This window comes from Polypterus senegalus, chromosome 2, assembly GCF_016835505.1.
Source record: "Polypterus senegalus isolate Bchr_013 chromosome 2, ASM1683550v1, whole genome shotgun sequence".
Classification (NCBI taxonomy): Eukaryota; Metazoa; Chordata; class Cladistia; order Polypteriformes; family Polypteridae; genus Polypterus; species Polypterus senegalus.
Genome location: NC_053155.1, coordinates 86482641 through 86503372, shown reverse-complemented (window position 1 = coordinate 86503372; position 20732 = coordinate 86482641). Strand labels below are relative to the sequence as shown.

Below are 20732 nucleotides of genomic sequence, written 5' to 3'. Positions count from 1 at the left end.
AGGTACTGCATCATTATTAAAAACTGTATGCATAAGGTCAACATACCGTATTTTAATTATTTTAGTTTAAATTACTTATGTTTATTTGTATTTTTATTTGTTTCATGATTTAAATTATTGTAATATTGCTTCACTATTTTTTTGCTAATAAGTTTGAAATGTTTGTTTTGTAAAATAAGTAATAAGGCATCATGCATTTTTAAAATTTCCATTAGCGGGTATTTTCAGTGCATGTTGCATCTTATATACAAGACTGGGTTACCAACGTTGGAATTGAACACATTTGTAACCTGTTAGTGCCCTGTACGCTAAATACAATATCAGACAGTACACATTAAAAGACACACAAAGAGGTGTATTTGTGGCTGTTGTGTAGTTTGTTTCTGATCTCTTTGATTGAGTGCTAATGGTCCTGCAGCATTTGTCAGAACAGGATGAAAAATGACTGTGCAGGATCACTGGGATCTTTAATAATGCTGTTTGCCTTTCTAAGGCAGCATGAGTTATGCGTGTACTGAACAGATGGCTATTGTTCTCCAGAAATATTCTGAGTAGACTTAACTAAGAATACGCTGCCATCTTAAGCTGAATTGATGCTGTACCAGGATGTTATGCAACCAGTGAGGCTAAAAGTTGTTGCACAATCTATACATCTTACAAAAGATTACATCTTGCCTGAAGAAGGGGCCTGAGTTGCCTCAAAAGCTTGCATATTGTAATCTTTTTAGTTAGCCAATAAAAGGTGTCATTTTGCTTGGCTTCTCACTACATTCATAATGGCTAACACGGTACAACACCCTAGTACTGCACAATCTATAGAAATTGTTAACGATAAATGGAGATATCCATGCTTTCCTCAGAGGTCTGACTAAGTAAAGATGTCAGTAAGCCTTCCTGATGATGTGTTGTGCTCATGTTAGATCACCAGTGATGGTGACTCAATGAAATTTAAAATGGTTCACACTCTCAATTGCATCCTTTCAGATAAAGATGGAAGTTTGGTCTACCTCTCTCAGGAGATGTCAGTGTTAGCAAATCATGTTGAGGAAGTGATTCTAGTATCTGGTAGTTAGGAGGTCCAAAATCCACTTGCAAAGGGTTTCATTAAGTGACAGGTCTAGGAACTTGTTGACTAGTCTTGATTGATTAGCAGTATTTATTACTGAGCTTTAGTCTATAAATAACAGCATTTGTTATTCAGGTGTGCCAGAATGGTATGACAAGGACATGCCATCCTCTGTGAGCCAGTTGTGGCAATAAGCAAACTGGAAGTGCTTCATTATGTTTGGGATATTACATCTAATATAACCCAGCAACAGGCAGCATTTTTTTTAAATAAGTGTGAGTGCCACTGGTCAATAATTATTAAGAGGGTCTACATTTTTGGGTAGAGGGCTCATTAAAGTCATTTTATAAAATTTGTATTCTAGCTATATTCTGGCTTTCTTATTTAAGTCTTAGTTCTTATCAGATATGATTTTTTCTTTAGAAGTCTTATAAATAGCCAGTAAGATAATTAATATTTTTTATCTTCACTAATAGCAACATCTCTGTATATATAAAATCCAACATCTGTCTGTCTGTCCACTTTTCACGAGAGAACTACTTAACAGATTTAAATCTGATTTTTTTCAATAATCTATACTAATAAAAGGCAAAGCCCTCACTCGGTCACTGACTCACTCACTCACTGACTCACTCATCATTAATTATCCAACTTCCCGTGTAGGTAGAAGGCTGAAATTTGGCAGGCTCATTCCTTACAGCTTACTTACAAAAGTTGGGTAGGTTTCATTTTGAAATTCTACGCGTGATGGTCATAACTGGAACGTATTTTCGTCCATATATACTGTAATAGAATGCAGCTTGATAGCCGTGGGAGGTGGAGTTTCGTATTAAAATATTTAAGCAATCACATTTCAGCCATCATTTGTTGCCAGGCAGAGAGAATAGAGAGCAGCACGCTGGCCGTGGGAGGCGGAGTTTCGTATTAAAGCACTTAACCAATCACATTTCAGCCATCATTTGTTGCCAGGCAGAGAGGCTTTCACAATCTGTTGTGGAGGCACTCTAACACAGAATAAATGTCGAATAACCGGTTGCTTCAACCAATCAGATTTTGAGTTGGTGTCAGTAGGGCCCTTTAGCAGGCATACGGCAACGTCACCGTATTCAGACCAATTGACTGGATAGAAGCTGATATGAGGAACTCTACAAGGCCATTGAACGCACCGCAAACGCTCCGAGCGAAAGATCGTCACGTGCACTACGGCCAACTCCATGGCAGGATTCTGGACAATATTATTTGCCAGACACAGACCAGATTTCAAGACAATGAAAACCTGATGTTTGTCATGCTCCTCGAGCCCCAGAAGTTTCGGGAATACAAGAAAAATTTCACGCATGCAGCCTTCTCCACTTAACACAATAGCCACGGAGCGCTTTTTGATCTGTCTTGGCTAAAAACAGAACTGACTGTAATGTATGCCATGGATGATTTTGCAGGAGAATCTCCCACTGATCTCCTTGACTTCCTTCATCAGAAAAATCTGAATGAGAGCATGGGGCAGCTGTTCACATTGCTATATTTGGCGGTGAGCATTCCTGTGTACACTGCTTCTGTCGAGCGGACATTTTCAGCCGTAAAGCAAAATTAAACTTATGCCAGAAGTACCATGGGGCGGGTTCGCCTTTCAGCATTAGCGATAGAAAGTGAGGTTTTGATGGAACTGAAGCGCACAGTATTGAACTGTTTTTGAGGAAAGAGAGGACGATGGATTTTGTTTACAAATAATCCAAATTTTTAGTGAGTAAAATGTTGCGATTTTCCTAAATAATATTGCAAGTTTATGAGTTATTATTGATGTTTTTTATGTGTGTCGCAGCTGTGGCTGCAGTAGAAAGGAACTTGTCCATCCCTGGTTTGTCTATAAAATAAAGGCATTTATTGTGGCTACAGGAGTGTATATATATATATATTGTGGTCCCCGGCCGGGCTCCGGAGGGCTTGTGCCTCCTCCAGACCGCAAGGGGGCGTCCGTCCTGGTTATGTTGGGGGCCTCGGGTAGAGGGCTTGGAAGCCCAGCCCTGTAGGGACCCGTGGCCACCGCCAGGTGGCGCCCCGATGCCGGTTTATCCCGTGTGGTCCTCAGCCGGGGCGGGAGCCCGGCCGGGACGCCTTGGAGCACCAGAGGAGGGCGTGTGCCTCCTCCAGACCGAGAGGGGGCGTCCGTCCTGGTTATGCAGGAGGCCTCGGGTAGGGGGTTTGGAAGCCCAGCCCTGTAGGGACCCGTGGCCACCGCCAGGCGGAGCCCCAGTGCCTTATCATCCCGGGAGCCCAGCACTTCCGCCACAGCAGGAAGTGCTGGGGGGAAGACGACTGGGGACACCCGGACGGCTTCCGGGTGCGCAGCCGGCATTTCTGCCACACAGGGGTGTGGCCAAGACTAATTGCCGGGAAGCAGCTGGAGCCCATCCAGGTTCCTATAAGAGGGGCCGCCTCCCTCCAGTCATTGGTGGATGTCGGGAGGTAGTTGGCAGAGCTGGAGAGAGGACAGGAGGCAGCCAGAGGAAAGGCACAAGGACTGTGAGCCCTGGACTTTGGGGGAATCGGTGCAAGAGGCACTGGGGCTGAGTGCACATAATTATTGTAAATATTGTAAATAAACGGTGTGTTGGGTGAAACTATGTTGTCCGTCTGTCTGTGTCCGGGCCAGCGTTCACAATATATACACACCACGATCTACATACTGTCAAATAAATGAACCACACACCATGGCGCAACATGAGAGGCTTCGCCCGTAGCGCTGACGTTCGAGGTTCGATTCCCGAGAGGGGGTGCAGTGCTTGTGTATGCCTGATGAGCCCAGAATTAGGGCGAAACATGTGCCGCGTACTGTTTGCATTATTTGACAGTAAAACTATTTCAGTATATTCAATATATATATATATCAGCGCTTCCCGATTCATTTTACCCTCGCACCACCTTGGTTTCAGAAGAACTACGAAAAAATATGAGGTTAACGCAGAAAAACAGATCACCAATTGAAGCTTTATGAATAATGGATACTTTATTCGCCATCAATAATTGTTTTGGTAAAGCCATACTCAGTGTAATCCTCCTTCCATGTTCTAATTTTTTCGCGACTAACCATGATTAAATGAACGGTAAAAAAGTAAGAGCAAAGCGAGGGTGACTTATCCAGGCAGGCAGGTGACAGCTCAATAGCTCGAATTTGGATATAAGTAGGTTCTATTTAGTCGACAAGAAATATCTTTGGTAGGAATGTAAGTTGAATTTAGTCTTTAAATTTCTATGGTGAAGAAAAATTTATGCAATGATGGCTAAATTTAACTTACATTCCTACCAAACATATTTCTGTCGACTAAATAAAAATTACTTATATTTAAAATTTTAAATAGAACTTGAACAGATAAGATAGTTCATGATACCTACGCAGCACTACAGTAAGTGCACGTAAGAGCAGGAGTCATCTGTTTTAACAAGCAGCATATTGCACTGATACGAAATAGCCTGCCCATTTAATTATTTAGGAATGGATTGATAAATTAAGATTTTGTACAAATAATGTTTTTCATTTTTCTTCCTCGATGGATTCTGGCACCCCCAGCAACAGCTGCTCACACCCCAAAGGAGATATATATACAGTATATAGATATAGATAACAGTGACAAAACAATTACATTGATTACATTGACAATCATGTTACGTTATTTTTAAAATGTTTCCTTTTCTTTTTCATAACTTCTTTAACACACTACTTCTCCGCTGCGAAGCGCGGGTATTTTGCTAGTCTATATATATAATTCACTAAGGCAAGACACCCATGGAAAGCACGCGGAAGGGCGTGGATTCACTAAGCCGCCGACAAGTAAGACACCTATGGCGCACGCAGGATGGAGCCACGCCCACTAACTCCAAGACCATTGGATACGATGACAACTCGTAGAGCCACGCCCACCAACTCGAATGCGAAAACACAGAAAAAACGGCGTCATTTATATTCGTCTGTCGTAGAGGCCACATGCTACTCTGAGCCACGTTGACTGTTCATAGAGGCGTATTTCTCGCGGAGATGAATCGCCATATGCAGCGTGTAAAACGGTTTGCGAGGGGTATCCCATGGGATCCTTAAAACATTCCTTTACAACTGAGGTTAAAACACAATGAAGTGAGCAGTCTTTAAAAAACGAGTTTTCAGTTACAACACACGACCACGTGCACCATAGCAAACTGTTTTACACGCTACATACAGCAATTCGCATCCGCGACAAACATGCATCTTCTTAGATGCTCCTGCATTTTGTACACACCCCCCTCCCACCTCGCTACTACTGTGGTCAGGTGTCTTGGTGGATTATATATAGAAAGGCAGCCAAAACCGCACAGAGCAATGAAAAGTCTACGTGAGTCACAGGTGCATCTGGACTGTGCAAAGACGACAACGACTCGAGTGACGAGTTGGAGGTGGGCACATGAGCAGGCAGTGCATACTGAACGAGAAATCAGCACACTAGCATGACGGAGGGAGCGGAATGGACGTCCTTCTCCTCTCCTCCCGTTCCACCCTCCGCGCCTGAGCGCCTCACGGACGATTGTGTGTTGGTTTGTTCCGTGCATTGTTACAATGTTGCTTTTCTTACTGATTTAATACATTACTGATTTTTCAAATGTTCATTTTCTCCCTGTGCTTAAAAATCATTAAAAAAACAGCCTGATTATGTGGCGTATGGTATGCCACGGGTTGGCTAGTTTTCTTTTAACATTCCGGATGATTTTGCGACTTCTCTCATTGAGCTAAGTATCATTGTTCGCTTGCAGGAGCGATTTATTCATGCTAATCCGAGACAGAGGCTGCAGGCCGAGGGTCGGGGGAAGCATAACATCAGGAGTGGGGAGCCATGTGGAGCCCTCCTCACTCATGTGCCAGTTTCCGTTCGAGTCGGTCTACCTGTCACCATGTTTTGGAGCGTACCTTGCCTCCGCTTAGCTAGCAATACATGTTTGTTTATTGATTTTTAAAGTTTGTCCAGTTTCACTATTACGCAGGCGGAGCTGTGGTGGACAGCTAGTAAAAAATAAAAACTAAATTATAAAAAGACAAATTAAGAACATTAGAAATGGTTTTCGATATGTTTGCCTTTGTCCAGTGTTTATTACCATTCTATCAGAAGCTTTGTTAGGTCCTTTCTCTACGAAAACATGAGATTAAACATTTTTCATGGCCATCATTACAAACTACATGAGGAACTAACATATAAAAATAACATTTCTGGGTTGAGCACTCCTTTAGAATTGCCATTATTAAACCTATTTGTATAATAAGGAAAGAAAGCAAGAAACAGAAGAATAAGAAAGTTAAGGAAACATTGAAAAGAGATCAACTTTAAGTCTTTCTGAAAGTACAAAGCATTTATCCAGTATACTTTGCAGATGCCAGAACTATCTTCACTGAACACCTCTGTCCAAAGTACCTTCTCAGAAGTTGTTTCAACAAACCAATAAAGAACTAAATACTAGCAAAAACCTGCTTTTGATTATAAATCTTTTATTACTATTATTATCCTTGTAAAACTGTAACCTTCCCTGGGTTCCTGACTTTCCTCAAAAAGGAGACTTGAGTTGGTGAAGAGCCCTTTGTCACCACCGTCCATGACACAAGACTTCTCGGAGTCAACCACTGGTATCCTTCACTACCGTATGTTTCAGTTTGTGCTGATTCCTTATTACTGGAGCTGGCTAAGTCGCCAGCTATTAGCTAAACAAATGACCTTGATGGACGGAATAGTCTCCTCTCATTTGTCAAATTTCTTATATTCTTGTGTTCAAAATCTGGGCAGTTTTTTACTACGTATCCCCTGCTCAAACATTTAAAGCATTTCAACGCTTCAGAATTAATCAGTATGAAATATTGTCAACCTTAAACATCAGTGCAACATTTAGTTCTTCATTAGCTTTACTCAGAAGACTTTTCTTCTGAATGAAACAACACATCTGAGCTCTGGAGCATTGCAGCCCAATGGAATCCTCCTTATTTTAGAGACTACTTGTCCATATTGGGCGCACTCACTCTGTAAGGCATCATTCAACAGAATAACTTACTTAACTGGAGTAAAAAATAGCAGGTCAGAAACAGGGACATCTCTGATGACAATTCTGTGTTCCACAATAAGATTTACTGAATTAGTAGAGTCCAAGATAGTGAAGCTGGCTAAATGTGCTCACATCCTGCCAACTTTTCCCACTGGCAATACACAATCTTCTAGAAAGCAAAAAAACTGAAGTGTGAAATTTTTTTAAGTGAAGGCAACGTGCTGTATCAGTGCATGCTCCCAACCATGCACTCTGAGTGAAGTCATAAATTCTCCTTTAAGGCAGGGGTGCTTAAAGTGTTTTGGATGACTTTGCTAAAGTTAAATCTAACAGCATTCCACTTGAGTCTGACAGACACAAGTTCCCCTAATATGTGTTACATTTCCCGGATTTATTTGACAAAATGCACTTATGTACAAAAATACCAAAATGGCTAGACTGGTGTCTAAAAGTCACAGATTTCAGCCTATGATCCATAAATACCCCATTCGCCACAGTAATAAATTAGACGTAGTATCACCAGCAGAGATTAGAAGGGAGACTTGCACAGTGAACAAAATCAGCTAAACCGGAGAGAGTCTGAGACTGAAGAAGTGTTGAACGTAAGAGAGAGCCATCTACAACAAGCAAATAGGAGCAGGGCAGGAAGGCATGGAAATGAAGCAAAAGTTGTTACCGTCCACAAGAAAGTTAGACAGTGTGTTCCATTATGGTAATTTTAGATCCATTCCTCATGTACTGTATCTACTGGATGTATACTGATGTAGTAGTGCTAATTGTTACAAATAAATACTTAAGTATGTACCAGACTAACATATCTCTCTTTGCCCTGATGACTGTCAGCTTGTGGAAAACTTGTCTTACATTTGGGAACCACTGCAGGTCTGCAGACTGCTTGAAAGGAAGAGGCACTCCCAGAGGAGGCTATCCTGGCCAACCTCAGGGTACTATGTCCTTATGATTTTGTAAACAACAATGAAACTGTAAAAATGAAATAACAAAAAATAGAGGCATAAGAAAAAGCCTTAAACATAATTAAGGAGGATTTTATGATGTTATCATTCAAAGACAATGAAATGTCCAAATGTTACCGGTGGTTCAGCATGATCAGTTAATTAATGACAATGTTAATAAGTCCCAGCCAAATCTGAAACATCATATGAATTGTTTATCACAAAGTGATTTAATTTTTTCTAACTTCAGTGAAATAGAAGATTCTCTTTTCATTGTGTTTTGGTAGTTGGGTGGGAGTTTTTTCAGTTGACGAAGATAAGATGATTTATCAGAAGCCACATAACAGCAGATTAATCTGTAAGCAGTAATGTGTTACCTCAGACAGCACTGTTACAGAGTTGGAAATTATTGGGAACTCAAGGCTATTTAATAAATAAGCAAATATTTTATTCTAATGAGGTCTGAGCAGGGGAAATTTTCAAAGCATGTGACCTAGTGAAGAAGCCATGTGATGACTTCAGATCTTGACCAAGGGGCATTCTGGATAGTCTGGATTGACAAATTGAGTGTACATGCTTCAGCATTTAAAAGTTCTTAAGTGGATGTTGAATTATCTGGCATGTTGTACTATATATGTTGTATTTTACTGAGGGCTGACTGTTTCCTTTTCTTTAAATTCTTTTTCCATTTTCTTTTCAGATTTCAGTTACTTGATTAGACATTTTCAATATTATTTTAGCCCCATTGTAATTTCATACATTTAGCTCTTCATCTAGAAATGCATTTAAATCGGTTCTTAATCTGCTGAGATTGGTTTAAGCAGGTTTCAGAATTTTGATGGACAGCACTGTCATCCCAGGAGGCTCTGCAGCACTGCACCTAAAATTAAAGTATTAATTTTGATTTCTTTCATGTTGGGTTTCAAACAGTTGTGTTTAATGTTGGTTTATAGCTTTTGGCAATTAGTGTTTTATTGAAGTTTAAAAGGGGGGGGTTTGAATTTGCCTACCACCACTAATTGATGCTGCCTGGTGTATGAGTCCCAGAATTGGGACTAAAGAAAGGGCATAATTTGAATATTGCCATTTTTTGTGATTGTATTACAACATTACCAGCATTAAGAAAAGAGTAAAGAAAAAGTGTTTTCTTGATAAATCAAATGTGTCTGTTTATCACATTATATTATGTTATAGAGGAAGAAGTGCACCAAGGAAAACATGTTTTGTGAATGTGTAGTAGGAAAGTGTTTCGACTTTCAGAGACACATACAGCATGTCCTCTGTTTAATCATCGTCTAAAGAATCTGGAGTCCACTCACAATGCAGCTTAGAGTTGACATTTTCTTATACTGTGCAGTTGAATTCACACAAGCCAAACCATAAGTCTTCTTATAAACTGGAGCACATCATAAATGAGAAGGACGGTCAGATCTGATTAGTAGACCAATCAGTTCTGTTGTGTTACATCACAAGCCTTCTTGTACGTCTTATCTTAGATTTTGGTGCACCGTGATTTTAAGGGGCTGCCGTCAAACTGGACTGAATTGTTTTTTCATATTGATTCAGGAGTTTGAGCTGGATCCAAGGATTCGAGAAGAGACAGAGAAGTCCACTGCTCAAAGAATTCGCCTAGTGCGTAAAGAACTGGCATGGGAACAGGAGAAGCAAAGGATTGGGCTGCAGAAGTTACAAGAAAAGTAACTGATATCATGATTTTAGTGGTCTATACAATAAGATTGATTTAATAAGAAGAGTTTCTTAATAAAACAACATACTGTTAGGAAATACAGATTAAGATGTGCTGTGTGTTCAAAGAAGGATAATCCGATGTCAGATATTTCAGATCTCTTTAATGCCATTACTGTATGTGCACAGTCAGGTGCTGAGGCTCAGATGTCTTTACTGATAACCAAACCAAAGCTCTTTATTTTATTTATGATTATAATACATGTGTTTAGTATTTTGCAACTGCTGTGTCATTCTACCATATGCTGTAATTTCACTATTACTGATAATAGCAACAAGTACTTTTCATTATATGGTGAGCAAATGACCATGAGAGATGCTTATCAAAATCCATGAAATTTCACCCAAAAGAAAAAAATAGCCCAGGATATATGCATATAGAACAGTAGATAGTGACAAAAAACTCCAGAGAATTCTACTTTTTTTTCTAACCTTTGTTTTGTGATTTGCATTTTTACTTTTAGGTTTTTAAATAAAGTAAAGTGGAATACTATAGTAGTGACAGCATTTAAGAGCCAACACCAAGTGACTACTTACCGCCTAATGGCCCTCTCAGAAAAATACCATACGATGAAGAACAAAGTCCTACACAAAGGCTTGGATGACCTGGACCGCAGGAAAAGTAAACTTGGAGAGGCAGCCAAGGAGAGCGGAGGTTCAGGTGAGCAAAATGACTTGCCCTTATTGTTGGCTTTGACGCAAGACTTGTTTACAAGTTGCTAACAGTTTTTACTTTGGCTCTGGCTTTCTGAATAATGTGATTTTGTTGTTGGTTTTCTTGTAATTAGTTGGCATGCTGGCATTGAAGAATGGAGGCTACATTACAGTTTGTGTTGAGCAATCCTTTCAGTGTTTCTGACTTCCTTCTGTTATTACAGAGACATTGTTTCCTGATGCACTCGTGATTGCATATGTTGCCTATGTCACATTGCACATTGTTAATGGAAAAGCAGAGTCTGTTCCATTAGTATCTTGCTCTGAATGAAGCCAACAGAGGTGACCATTTAAGGAGACTATGTGTGCTAATCATAAATCTGCTATGCTGAGTCCTATATTATGCCTTTTCAGATGCAACAGGTGAGAGGCACCAGGCCAATGAAGACTTGCTTCTGAAACCAGGCCCACATATTTCTGGAGTGCAGTTAGTCGGCCGGCAGGCGGAGAAGCTACAGAAAGCCATTGAAAAAGCAGAGAAAGCCAAGGCTAAAATTGAAAGAAGGAAAAAGGAATGGGAAGCACTGTAAGTACAAAACCTTGCCCTTCTATGTGTGTTTCTTTATGGCATCTTTAATCAGAAAATGTCTCTTTGCTGCACCTCAGCTGTAACTCTTTTACCCATTTCTGTACTCATTTTATTTTTTGCCAAGAGCTTGATAACCAGCAAACTACCTAAGTGCCTGTTAAAGTGCATAAGATGTTTGTGGCCATCTGCCGAACCCACTGATTTGAGGAGCTGCGTCATAAAGAATAGTCCAATTTAGAGTACCAAAAACATCAAAGTAGATTCTTAAGCAAAGTATTATAAATGTTCTTGGACTACAGGGATGCATTCTTGAGACTGCTATTAACTGTTTGCATATTCAGCCTAAACTCCTCATTGAAAGTAGCGTGATTATGAAATACAGCCCCCAATATATAGGTGAGATGTCCTCCACTCACTGGTTTAGTTTTAGGACACTGTTTTCCCCTGTTTTATATTTATAAATGCTTTACATTTCAGATGCTGTCAACTCAAATTGTGCCTTCCAAAGAATAATTCTAGGGGAAGGCCAATTCTGTTGTGAAAACAGTAAAGTTGATTTCTAGATGTTGTTTAATTCCTGCCCAGATTTCTTCATCATCATATAAACCATGGATGACACTGACCAGTTCTCAATGAGATCACTTAATGCTGTACGAGTAACAGGAGCTGTTACAGTGTCCAACTAGAACAGTGGTTCCCAAACTAGATCCTGGGGACCCACTTTTGTGGCAGGTTTTTGTTCCAACCAACTTCCGTTTTTCTGTTGGACTCTTAGCCTAATTAAGTTATTATTATTATTTCCCAGTGTCTGTGTTTTGGAATCAATGTAGAAATTACAAACTAAGTTTGGTAAGTTTTTATTAAAATGTAATAAGCAGTTATATGGCAAATATGTACTTTTTTTTTAAAGTCGTTAACAGTGTTTTCAACCTAATTTTCATTCTACTTTTCCAGGAGTTCTGGTTATCTAATTGATTATTTACTAATTATTGAGTCTGACACTGAAGTCATTGCTGTTTTCATCATCCTGGGTGTCTGATGTGCTGGTTGTTAGTTGTCATTATTAGGGTTAAATGAAGGGAGCAAACTACACAGGAAAAGGGGAAAATAATAGGAAAACAACAATAGAGAGTTAAGCAATTATAACTTTAGAAAAACACAAAAATATTTCTAAATATCTTATTTATTTAAAAAACCATACTGTTGTGTTTTTCTGAATGCAGAATAAGAGAACAGTAAAAAAAAGATCAGCTAATTAAATGAGATCAGTTGTTATCGGTTATTATCACCGATTATGAATCTGGTTGGAACAAAAACCGGCAGCCACAGTGGGTCCCCAGGACTGAGTTTGGAAACCACTGAACTAGAACATTGTGCCCAACCAGTCAGTCATGATCGAGTAGTCAAAACTGAAGTGCAAGTATTATTATCGTTGATAATCCTCCACTCATCCCTGGACTAGGCCATTGTAGGATGACATTGATTCCTACCTAGAATGCAGTACATCAGCAAACCAAACATTTCTAAGAGGGATAAGATTGCCTGCTGGCTCTGCTTCCCTTTCTTGTTTCACAAGACAAGCAAATCAAGAACGACATAGAACATGAAAGGAGCAGAAAGTAATGATTCAAAAACATTTTCTATGGGTATAGAGTGCAGAGTACACTTCTTTTAATAGATAATGGGATTTGTAAAATTATTTTATTTTAGCGAAATGTTAATCTTAACGTGATAGGGTTTGACTTCCATATGCGTACTATTTAATGGATTATTCTTGGTTTAATGTGTGAATTATTGTGTTCATAAGAATTACCTGTGGACACTTTGAAATCAACTCAGTTTTTTTTCCAGCACCTTCTGACTGAGAAAAACCATACTGCTGATATAACTGTACAGTTGATATATGATATTCAACTCATCTTGATGTCTAGTTATGCAAGATGTCAAACATTTTGGGGTTCACCCCAATTTTTGGCCCTCTAGATCCAAAAAATGCGAATTTGTACCGCATTGTGTGCAAAAAGTTACACCCATATGATAAACAGTAAACCAATGGCAATCTTCAGAGCAAGGCTGCTGTAAAACTGAAGGGTATCCCAGCAAACATCAGCCTCAAGGGAGGAACAATCCCTGGACAGAGCACCAGTCCATATATAAAAAACAGAAAAAAGATAAACATTTGTGAGTATTCTGCCCACATCTTCCTAGATACGGCAGAAAGTGAAATGATTTGGAAGCCCTGTGAAGCTTCCCAGAGGCAGACAATGAGGGAAACCCAAGCACTACTTAATTCATCATCTCTATGAATATAAAATCCAACGTCTGTCTGTCTATCCATTTTTCATTATCATAGTTAAGTATCATAGTTCGCTTCTGGTACCAATTTATTTGCGGAAATCTGAGAGACACATAGCAGGCCAAGGGAAGGGGGACGGGGCCCTCCTCACTCACGCGCCAGCCTCGGGGAGTACCTTATCTCCGCTTAGCTAGCAAACAAGAAAATTACTTAACAGAGTTAGATCGGGTTTTTTTTCTATAATTTGCTTGAACGTTACAGTTGAGTTTGTGATATCTCTCATTGCACTAAGAATTATAGTTCGCTTGCAGGAGCGATATATTCGCACTAATCCGAGACAGAGGCTGCAGGTCGAAGGGAGGAGGAAGCGTGGCATCAGGAGTAGGGAGCCAGGGTCCTCCTCGCTGTTTCACTACTACGCGGGCAGAGCCACAGGGGACGGCTACTTCTTAAATATTTTGAAGTTTACTCCCAGGTATGGGATGTGCTTGATTTTATTTATGGCAACCAGTCATCTAGATTCTGAAATATTATATAACATTTTTGGTGTCATCAATTGTCTTTCTCTAGTGGTTACTTTGGTTTATCCCTACATTGTAGACTGGGAAGCAGAACATTACTTGTATTCTGGCGAGTGGGACCATTCATTTTTTTGCTATATTTCAAGGATTTTTATTTTTACTGGCTTTTAGATATTGTTTTTCAATGTTCCTAATTTAATCCATTTTTAATACTGAAATGATAAATGTCTTTCTTCAGTCTCATCTACTTGTTTTGCTTTGTAATTTACATTCCCTGTTTTTTTTGTATTTCAAACAGACCTTTCAACCTTACTAATAGCCTACATTCCTTCATGCTATGATCTGGCTGATAATAATACATATTTAAACCTACATACTATTTTGGTAACAGTCCAATTGTGTTTTTTCAAATGGAACTTCTATAATAGGTAATGAAACTAAAGTACATGTAAGTCTAGTACAAGACAGTAACTCAAAATCACAGCATTACTCCCAGTACTCACCTGGCCACTGTCCTGAAGTTTAGTCTTTCCTTCTCTAGTGACTTCCTAACATTTATGTTGACATCTGCGTAGTTCCAGTGAATGGATTGGACACTCATTACATTTTTCTAAAGTGTATTTTCTTTTCTTCATTTTATTTATGATAATCACTAAAACTAGAAAAAAACAGGAAAAAATTTCCCTATGCTTTATACAAGTTCTCCCTCCATTACCTGAACACCGGTTTGTGTATTTTACAGTGGCTCTTAGTACTCCTATTGGGCTATACCAAAATTTTCTTTTTTGGGATTGACCTACCACAATATTTTCATTTCATATTTAATCCATAGTATTTTTGTAGTCTTCCTGGTTCAACTGGGGGCGGCACGGTGGCGCAGTGGTAGCACTGCTGCCTCGCAGTTAGGGGACCTAGGTTCGCTTCCCGGGTCCTCCCTGCGTGGAGTTTGCATGTTCTCCCCGTGTCTGCGTGGGTTTCCTCCGGGTACTCCGGTTTCCTCCCACAATCCAAAGACATGCAGGTTAGGTGGATTGGCGATTCTGAATTGGCCCTAGTGTGTGATTGGTGTGTGGGTGTGTTTGTGTGCATCCTGCGGTAGGTTGGCACCCTGCCCAGGATTGGTTCCTGCCTTGTGCCCTGTGTTGGCTGGGATTGGCTCCGGCAGACCCCCGTGACCCTGTCTTCGGATTCAGCGGGTTAGAAAATGGATGGATGGATGGTTCAACTGTATGCTCTTGAACTAACTATCTGTTCTTGTTGGTGTAGTAATTTATCCTTTTTGGTATTGCCAGGTATCTTTTGCTTGACCTTCTGCATTATTGAAAACAACAGCCAGACTCATGCAGTTGTAACAGGATATGATAGATTGTCATTCGCCATCATGTTATGCTCATACTGTCCCTATTGTATAAGAATATTTACGTGATTACTGTAGCTTTTACAAGCTAATGGGTTTGTAATTAACAGAATTAACAGAAACATGAACAGGTGCTTTGTCTTTCAAGGTGGTCTCAGTTTTAACCAGCTTCAAATCAATTAAGACATCCACTTTACTATCACATGACACAATTTAGGTAGGCAAAAGTACTTCACATGTAGACACAGCAAAGAGAACCTGCAACTCCACACAGAGAAGAAACAATGCCATCTTGTCACCCATGCTTTATGTGTGTGAGTAACCATGCCATCCACAAGATGGCGTCTGCAACCAGCTCACGTTTCTGTGTAGATGAGTTTGGAACTTTGTAAGAACAATGTCTTAGCAATAACTTCGGAACTTATTGGCAGATACGCGAGGAAGCCAGATGAAAACTACGAGGATCCGGCAGATGTTCAGGCAATAAAGGAAGCCTACGACAGCATGGGGGACTTCAAATTGAAGACAGCAAAAGATTTCACAGTCCCAGAGCACCTGCGCATGACACCTGAGAAGAAGAGGCGGCAGCTTGTCATTCTTGAGCAGCAGGTATGCGTAAGCAGTTTACTCTCTGGGGTGTCTCATTTGTAAAACTTTGCATAGATTTGAGGGTCATAATATGCTTACACTAAAAAACAGGACAATGCATGTGACAAAGAAAAAATTTATAAAACCCAGTGTAGGCTCTCTTCTATGCAGTTTAGTCTATCACAATCATCTTGTAAATGTACGCACCCAGTTGCCACCCTGAAACAACCATACTGTATATGGACTATGCTAATGAACCTCATGCATATGAAATCACAGTGCTGCAGACCTTCTTTGGCAGGCAGAGCAGCCTCACACATGATGCACCCAGCCATCATTTGGCATTGAAGCAAATCTTCTCTGCGCTCTACGGTTGAGGAAAGGTTTATGGTGCCAGCATCTGAGAGGATAGCCACTATCACCTGTCTCATTTAATGACATGACTGCTGTTATAATGAATAGTATGAGCCATATGAAACACTGAGGGTTTAGCCTGTTACCTTCCCATCAAGCCAGTCATTATATGTATAGCATCTTCAGCAGATTGTCTGCCAATGCTACATTGCCTCAAAATAAATGAATCATGGGTTGATACAGGTCACCAAGGCACAAAGCTTGTCAGTATTATCTTGGCATGACAGATGGCCTATGTGTTAATAGAATGTAACACCTTAACAAAAGAAAATTAACAAAGATGTTAACAAAGAGATTTATCCTAACTAGGTGCCCTTATTGCAATGAGTGCTATCAGTTTCCCTGATTATGTTAGGAAAACCAGGCACTGTTGCATAATCCCTGTTTATGTTGGCATATACAACCATACCATACAGAAACTGAATGTAGTGCCTCTTCAAATGGTGGCACAACAGGCATGATGGAGGTGAAGCATGGTTGAGATATTCTGACATGTTAGCCAGTGACCTCTGTTAGGTGCCTGTTGCCAGAAACACAATCATTGTTAAACCTGAACAGGTAGATACAGATTTTGGACAATCTATTTTTCTAATCACAGGGAAAACTCAGCACATAGTACAAATAGAATGGCTCTTGAAACTCTAAATCAGCTCATAAGCCAGTCATCATCATATACACAAATATCTGACTGGTCTCTAAAAGCTTGTTCCTTTTATACATGACTGTTTAAATAGTTTTGAGTTGTAATTTAGCTTGTTTGTCTGCATTTACGTACTTGACCAAATCTGTTGTCATTTCCCACTTTTTCCAAAATAAGTGTGTATGGATGGGTCAGAGTTACAATAAATATACTTAAATATTCTTTTATAAAGACCAGCATCTGCATAGAACATGGCTAATGGATATTTCAAGCCCTTTTTAGTTCATATGCATGTTTTATAAATCTGATCCCTGGTACTTGTAACTCGCCACCAGGAAGCTGTAACAGCCATTTTGGCTTTTTGCAAATATCACAGTTCTGCTTTTGTGTGGCCTTCCAGTTGTCTCACTGTCTGCCATAAATTTATCAATAGTCCCCTAGCAAAGCAGCTTGAAGCCCATTTTATATAAGACATGAAAATAACTAAGCAATGTGCCTGTCTCTTTCCTCTCCAGTTCAGTTTTAAGGTCTTCCTTCCACACATTCATAAATCTTTACAAACCAGAGAGTTCTTTTGATGCTAGTATTATATGGGCTTCATGCAAATCCCTCTTAAGCCACTGCCGCCTAGTATGGTTAACAAATCCCATTTTGCACCTCTCACTCATATTGCTATCAGTAAACAAGTATCAATAGGGCAGGCAAATACGTAGATTATAGGTTGGGGCACCTGAGAGAGGTTTGTGTGATCTTGATCTAATTGTTGAAAGAACATTCAATTCATCCTGCACATTGGGTATTAAAAGCTTCAATAGAAAAGTGGGAACATCCAGTGGATATACTGCTCTTTGGTGATATGAGCTCACAATTGGCTGCATTTGTTATATTATATTATAAAAAAAAATCTTTGGAGGGAGACGAGACGTGATCTTCTCGGAAGACACTTTAATATCCTGTGAGACAAAGCAGTGAGGCAAAAGGACAGCTGCTGTACAGGCTTTTAAATGATTGACGTGCAGTGCGACAAGCAGAACACGCAGCTCACCAGCAGCAGCAGCAAGCCAGCAGATGATCCGACCGCATCTCCTTAGCTTGCGTTCAGCCCCCCCTTCACAACGCGAGCAGCGTTATATGTCCTGCAAGAAAGAGATTTAACCACGTCCAGGGCCGGAAATAAAGGACAACGAGTAGATGACAAAGTAGAACGTCATAAATAATTCAAAAATGTTGGTGCGGTATACATGCACAGCAGGTTAAAGATAATGGAAGTACGAAAATTCGAAAGTCTCAAAAAAAGGATAGGAAAGATTGTATTAGCGCTAACAAATGGAAATTATTACTCGGTGAAATAACGGAACAGCGAAAAGAGATTGAATATATTGTTTGGATTTAAACTTTAAGTTGGAGACTTTTAGATCATCTAATTCATGTTGCCAGTGAGAATTAAAAGATTCCAAAAACGCTGTTGCAGTATGAAGTCCCGTGAGACGGAGACTTTTAACATGAGATTCTTTCAAATCACGCCCTAACTACAACTATTTTCAAACAAGACCACGGTCATCTAACCTCAGTCGTGTGAATGCCTTTGTCAGACACACTTCCTGCACTCCCAGCTCTTATAAATTTTAACAGGACAATAATTTTATACGTTCTAGATGACACGTCAACGAAAAAGCAAAGAAGAAAAAGCATGGACAAACATTTGAGAAAGTCGTTTTATTTATTAGAGAGAAAGAAAAGATATTCACTCACAGGCAGATATACAGTATGTTGCATTGCCACAATGTAAGTCCAAACACGGAATGAAAATTCAATGCGATCTTAAAGAAAAGTTAATTATAAAAATATTTTTTACAAAAGTTTTAAAGTAAAACTGAAAATAATAAATATGTAACAATTCGCAGGAAAATAACAATCTCTTTAAATTGTATATCCGGTAAACCAAACCTGGGGGTGAGCGAGCGAAGCGAGCAGGGGGCAGAGCCTCCTAGTTTTGTTAAAAAATGTGTGTTTTTTGATTGTCACAATAGCACCTCTACTGGTGTCTTTGATTTCTCTATAATGTTCTTTTGCCCTTGTGATGCCCACCAACTGCTTCCCACTTTGTGTCCTGATATCTTTTACAGTATTAACAAGTTTCTTGCCAAAACTTAAAAATATTTCAGATTGGCAGTGTCTGTGTAGCCTGGAAGGTTTCCCTATGTTATTCTGTGGATTCTGATTTCTTCCCACAGTTCAAAAGCATGCAGTTAGGTTGACTAGTATTTTTAAATCAACACTGGCATGAGTGAATATCGGTATGTGTGTCAATGTACATATAATAAACTAGCATTCTATCCAGGATAGTGGATTTTTGTGCCCACTACTACCCCCCCATGACCTTTATTTATGGACTGATGTCCTTCATGAAAATGTACTAAATTAAAAAAAAGGTTTATTATTTTTGAAACCAACTTTCAAAATATGTTCCTGTTCTTCTTTCCTTAGATGTATGATGCAAAATCAGAGATAAACAGTAAGGTTTTGGCTCTCCGGGACAATAAAATTGCCTGCATAGATCAAATCCGTCGACATGTTGAAGAACTAAAAAATATGCAAGCAAATATGGAGCCCTCAAAGCGTCTACCTCTACCTCAAGTGCCTAGCCTTCTTCCTCAGGAGGTTCCAGAGCGCAAAATGCAGTATACTGAAAAGACACTGATTGCTTACAAGGAGACACTCTCCAAAAAAAAAGAACATTCAACCAATGCAGAGACTTCAGAACATTTCTCTGGGTTTGGTGGATTTGCTGGTGGGAAAACAGAACATACTGAAGGAGTTCCAACACCGGACACAGCCGAAACAGAAGAAGGCTCCCAGTTATCCTCACTCCAGACACCTTCAGAGCCACAGGAGTCTACACTAACTAACTTGGAGATAGAAATTTTACAAGCAGAGGAAATTAAGAATCTTTACATGCAGAAGCATTTGCTAGAAAAGGTGTGTTTAATTGGGGTGGTATAGAGGGCTGTGCTTGTGAGGCCTATCAAGCATTTTTTTATTCCACATTACATCCATTATAACTAATTATGAGTTCTAATGAACCTCTTTCTTCACCACTGTTTTCTTCAAGTATTTATTGGTGGATTGTAATCTGTCTGAAACTCTGCACAAGTCATGCCAGATTTTGTCGTCCCCTTTCATATATATTGGCTGAATGGATGGTCCATTCTGTAATGTGCCTGTGACCTCGCCATGTGTATTACTGATGTACTCATTCCATTAATTTATGGTAGATACTTAAAATCTACCTGAACCTCCCTACTTTTCTTGCCCTGTCACTAACAGAGCATTCAGTTACGTGGAACAGCCAGGTGTACCTAATAAATTGGCTACTTAGTATACATTGTATCAGGTTGCCCAAATGGCATTGAGGTACGAAAAAGAAACAGAAATATGCAAGGCAGGACAATAACACTAACGGGGTTATAATTCTTAAGAAACTGGTGTGGTCAGTGGGTTGTGTTTCACTGAGACGGATGAAGAGGCTTTAGAGTGGTCACCAGAATCATAAACATCTGTTGTGTGTTTGATTCAAAGCCAGCCTTGATCCTTCATCAATTATTAGCATAAGAAGTAACACATACAATCTTTGTGGCTATGCAGCACTTTAAACAGCAGAATTTTCTTTTAATGTATTCCTTTTTCCAAAGATTGAAGGTAGTGGGGTTTAATAATGGACAGGACCCTTATGAGGCTGCAGTGTATGATGTATTTTATCCTTGTGGGTAACATTTGTCCCATAGGACAGCTTTCATGCTTAACCACTTACCCTTTTCCTACAGGTACTGTATGTGTTTTATGATGCCAATGATAATAGG

At 39.6% G+C, this 20732-nt stretch overlaps 1 protein-coding gene across 3 annotated transcripts in view; it reads left to right on the top strand.

Moving 5' to 3' along the window:
• The window catches only part of LOC120523121 (cilia- and flagella-associated protein 44), a 105292-nt gene that overhangs the window by 71731 nt on the left and 12829 nt on the right, over positions 1–20732 (top strand). For 2 of the 3 annotated variants that reach the window (XM_039744111.1, XM_039744110.1), the window contains 5 exons: positions 9634–9764; positions 10278–10474; positions 10882–11053; positions 15662–15839; positions 19360–19851. In XM_039744111.1, the coding sequence (XP_039600045.1) occupies positions 9634–9764; positions 10278–10474; positions 10882–11053; positions 15662–15839; positions 19360–19851 (1170 nt within the window). The remainder of the gene's footprint in view (positions 1–9633; positions 9765–10277; positions 10475–10881; positions 11054–15661; positions 15840–19359; positions 19852–20732) is intronic. The other variant, XM_039744112.1, reaches the window with a different exon arrangement.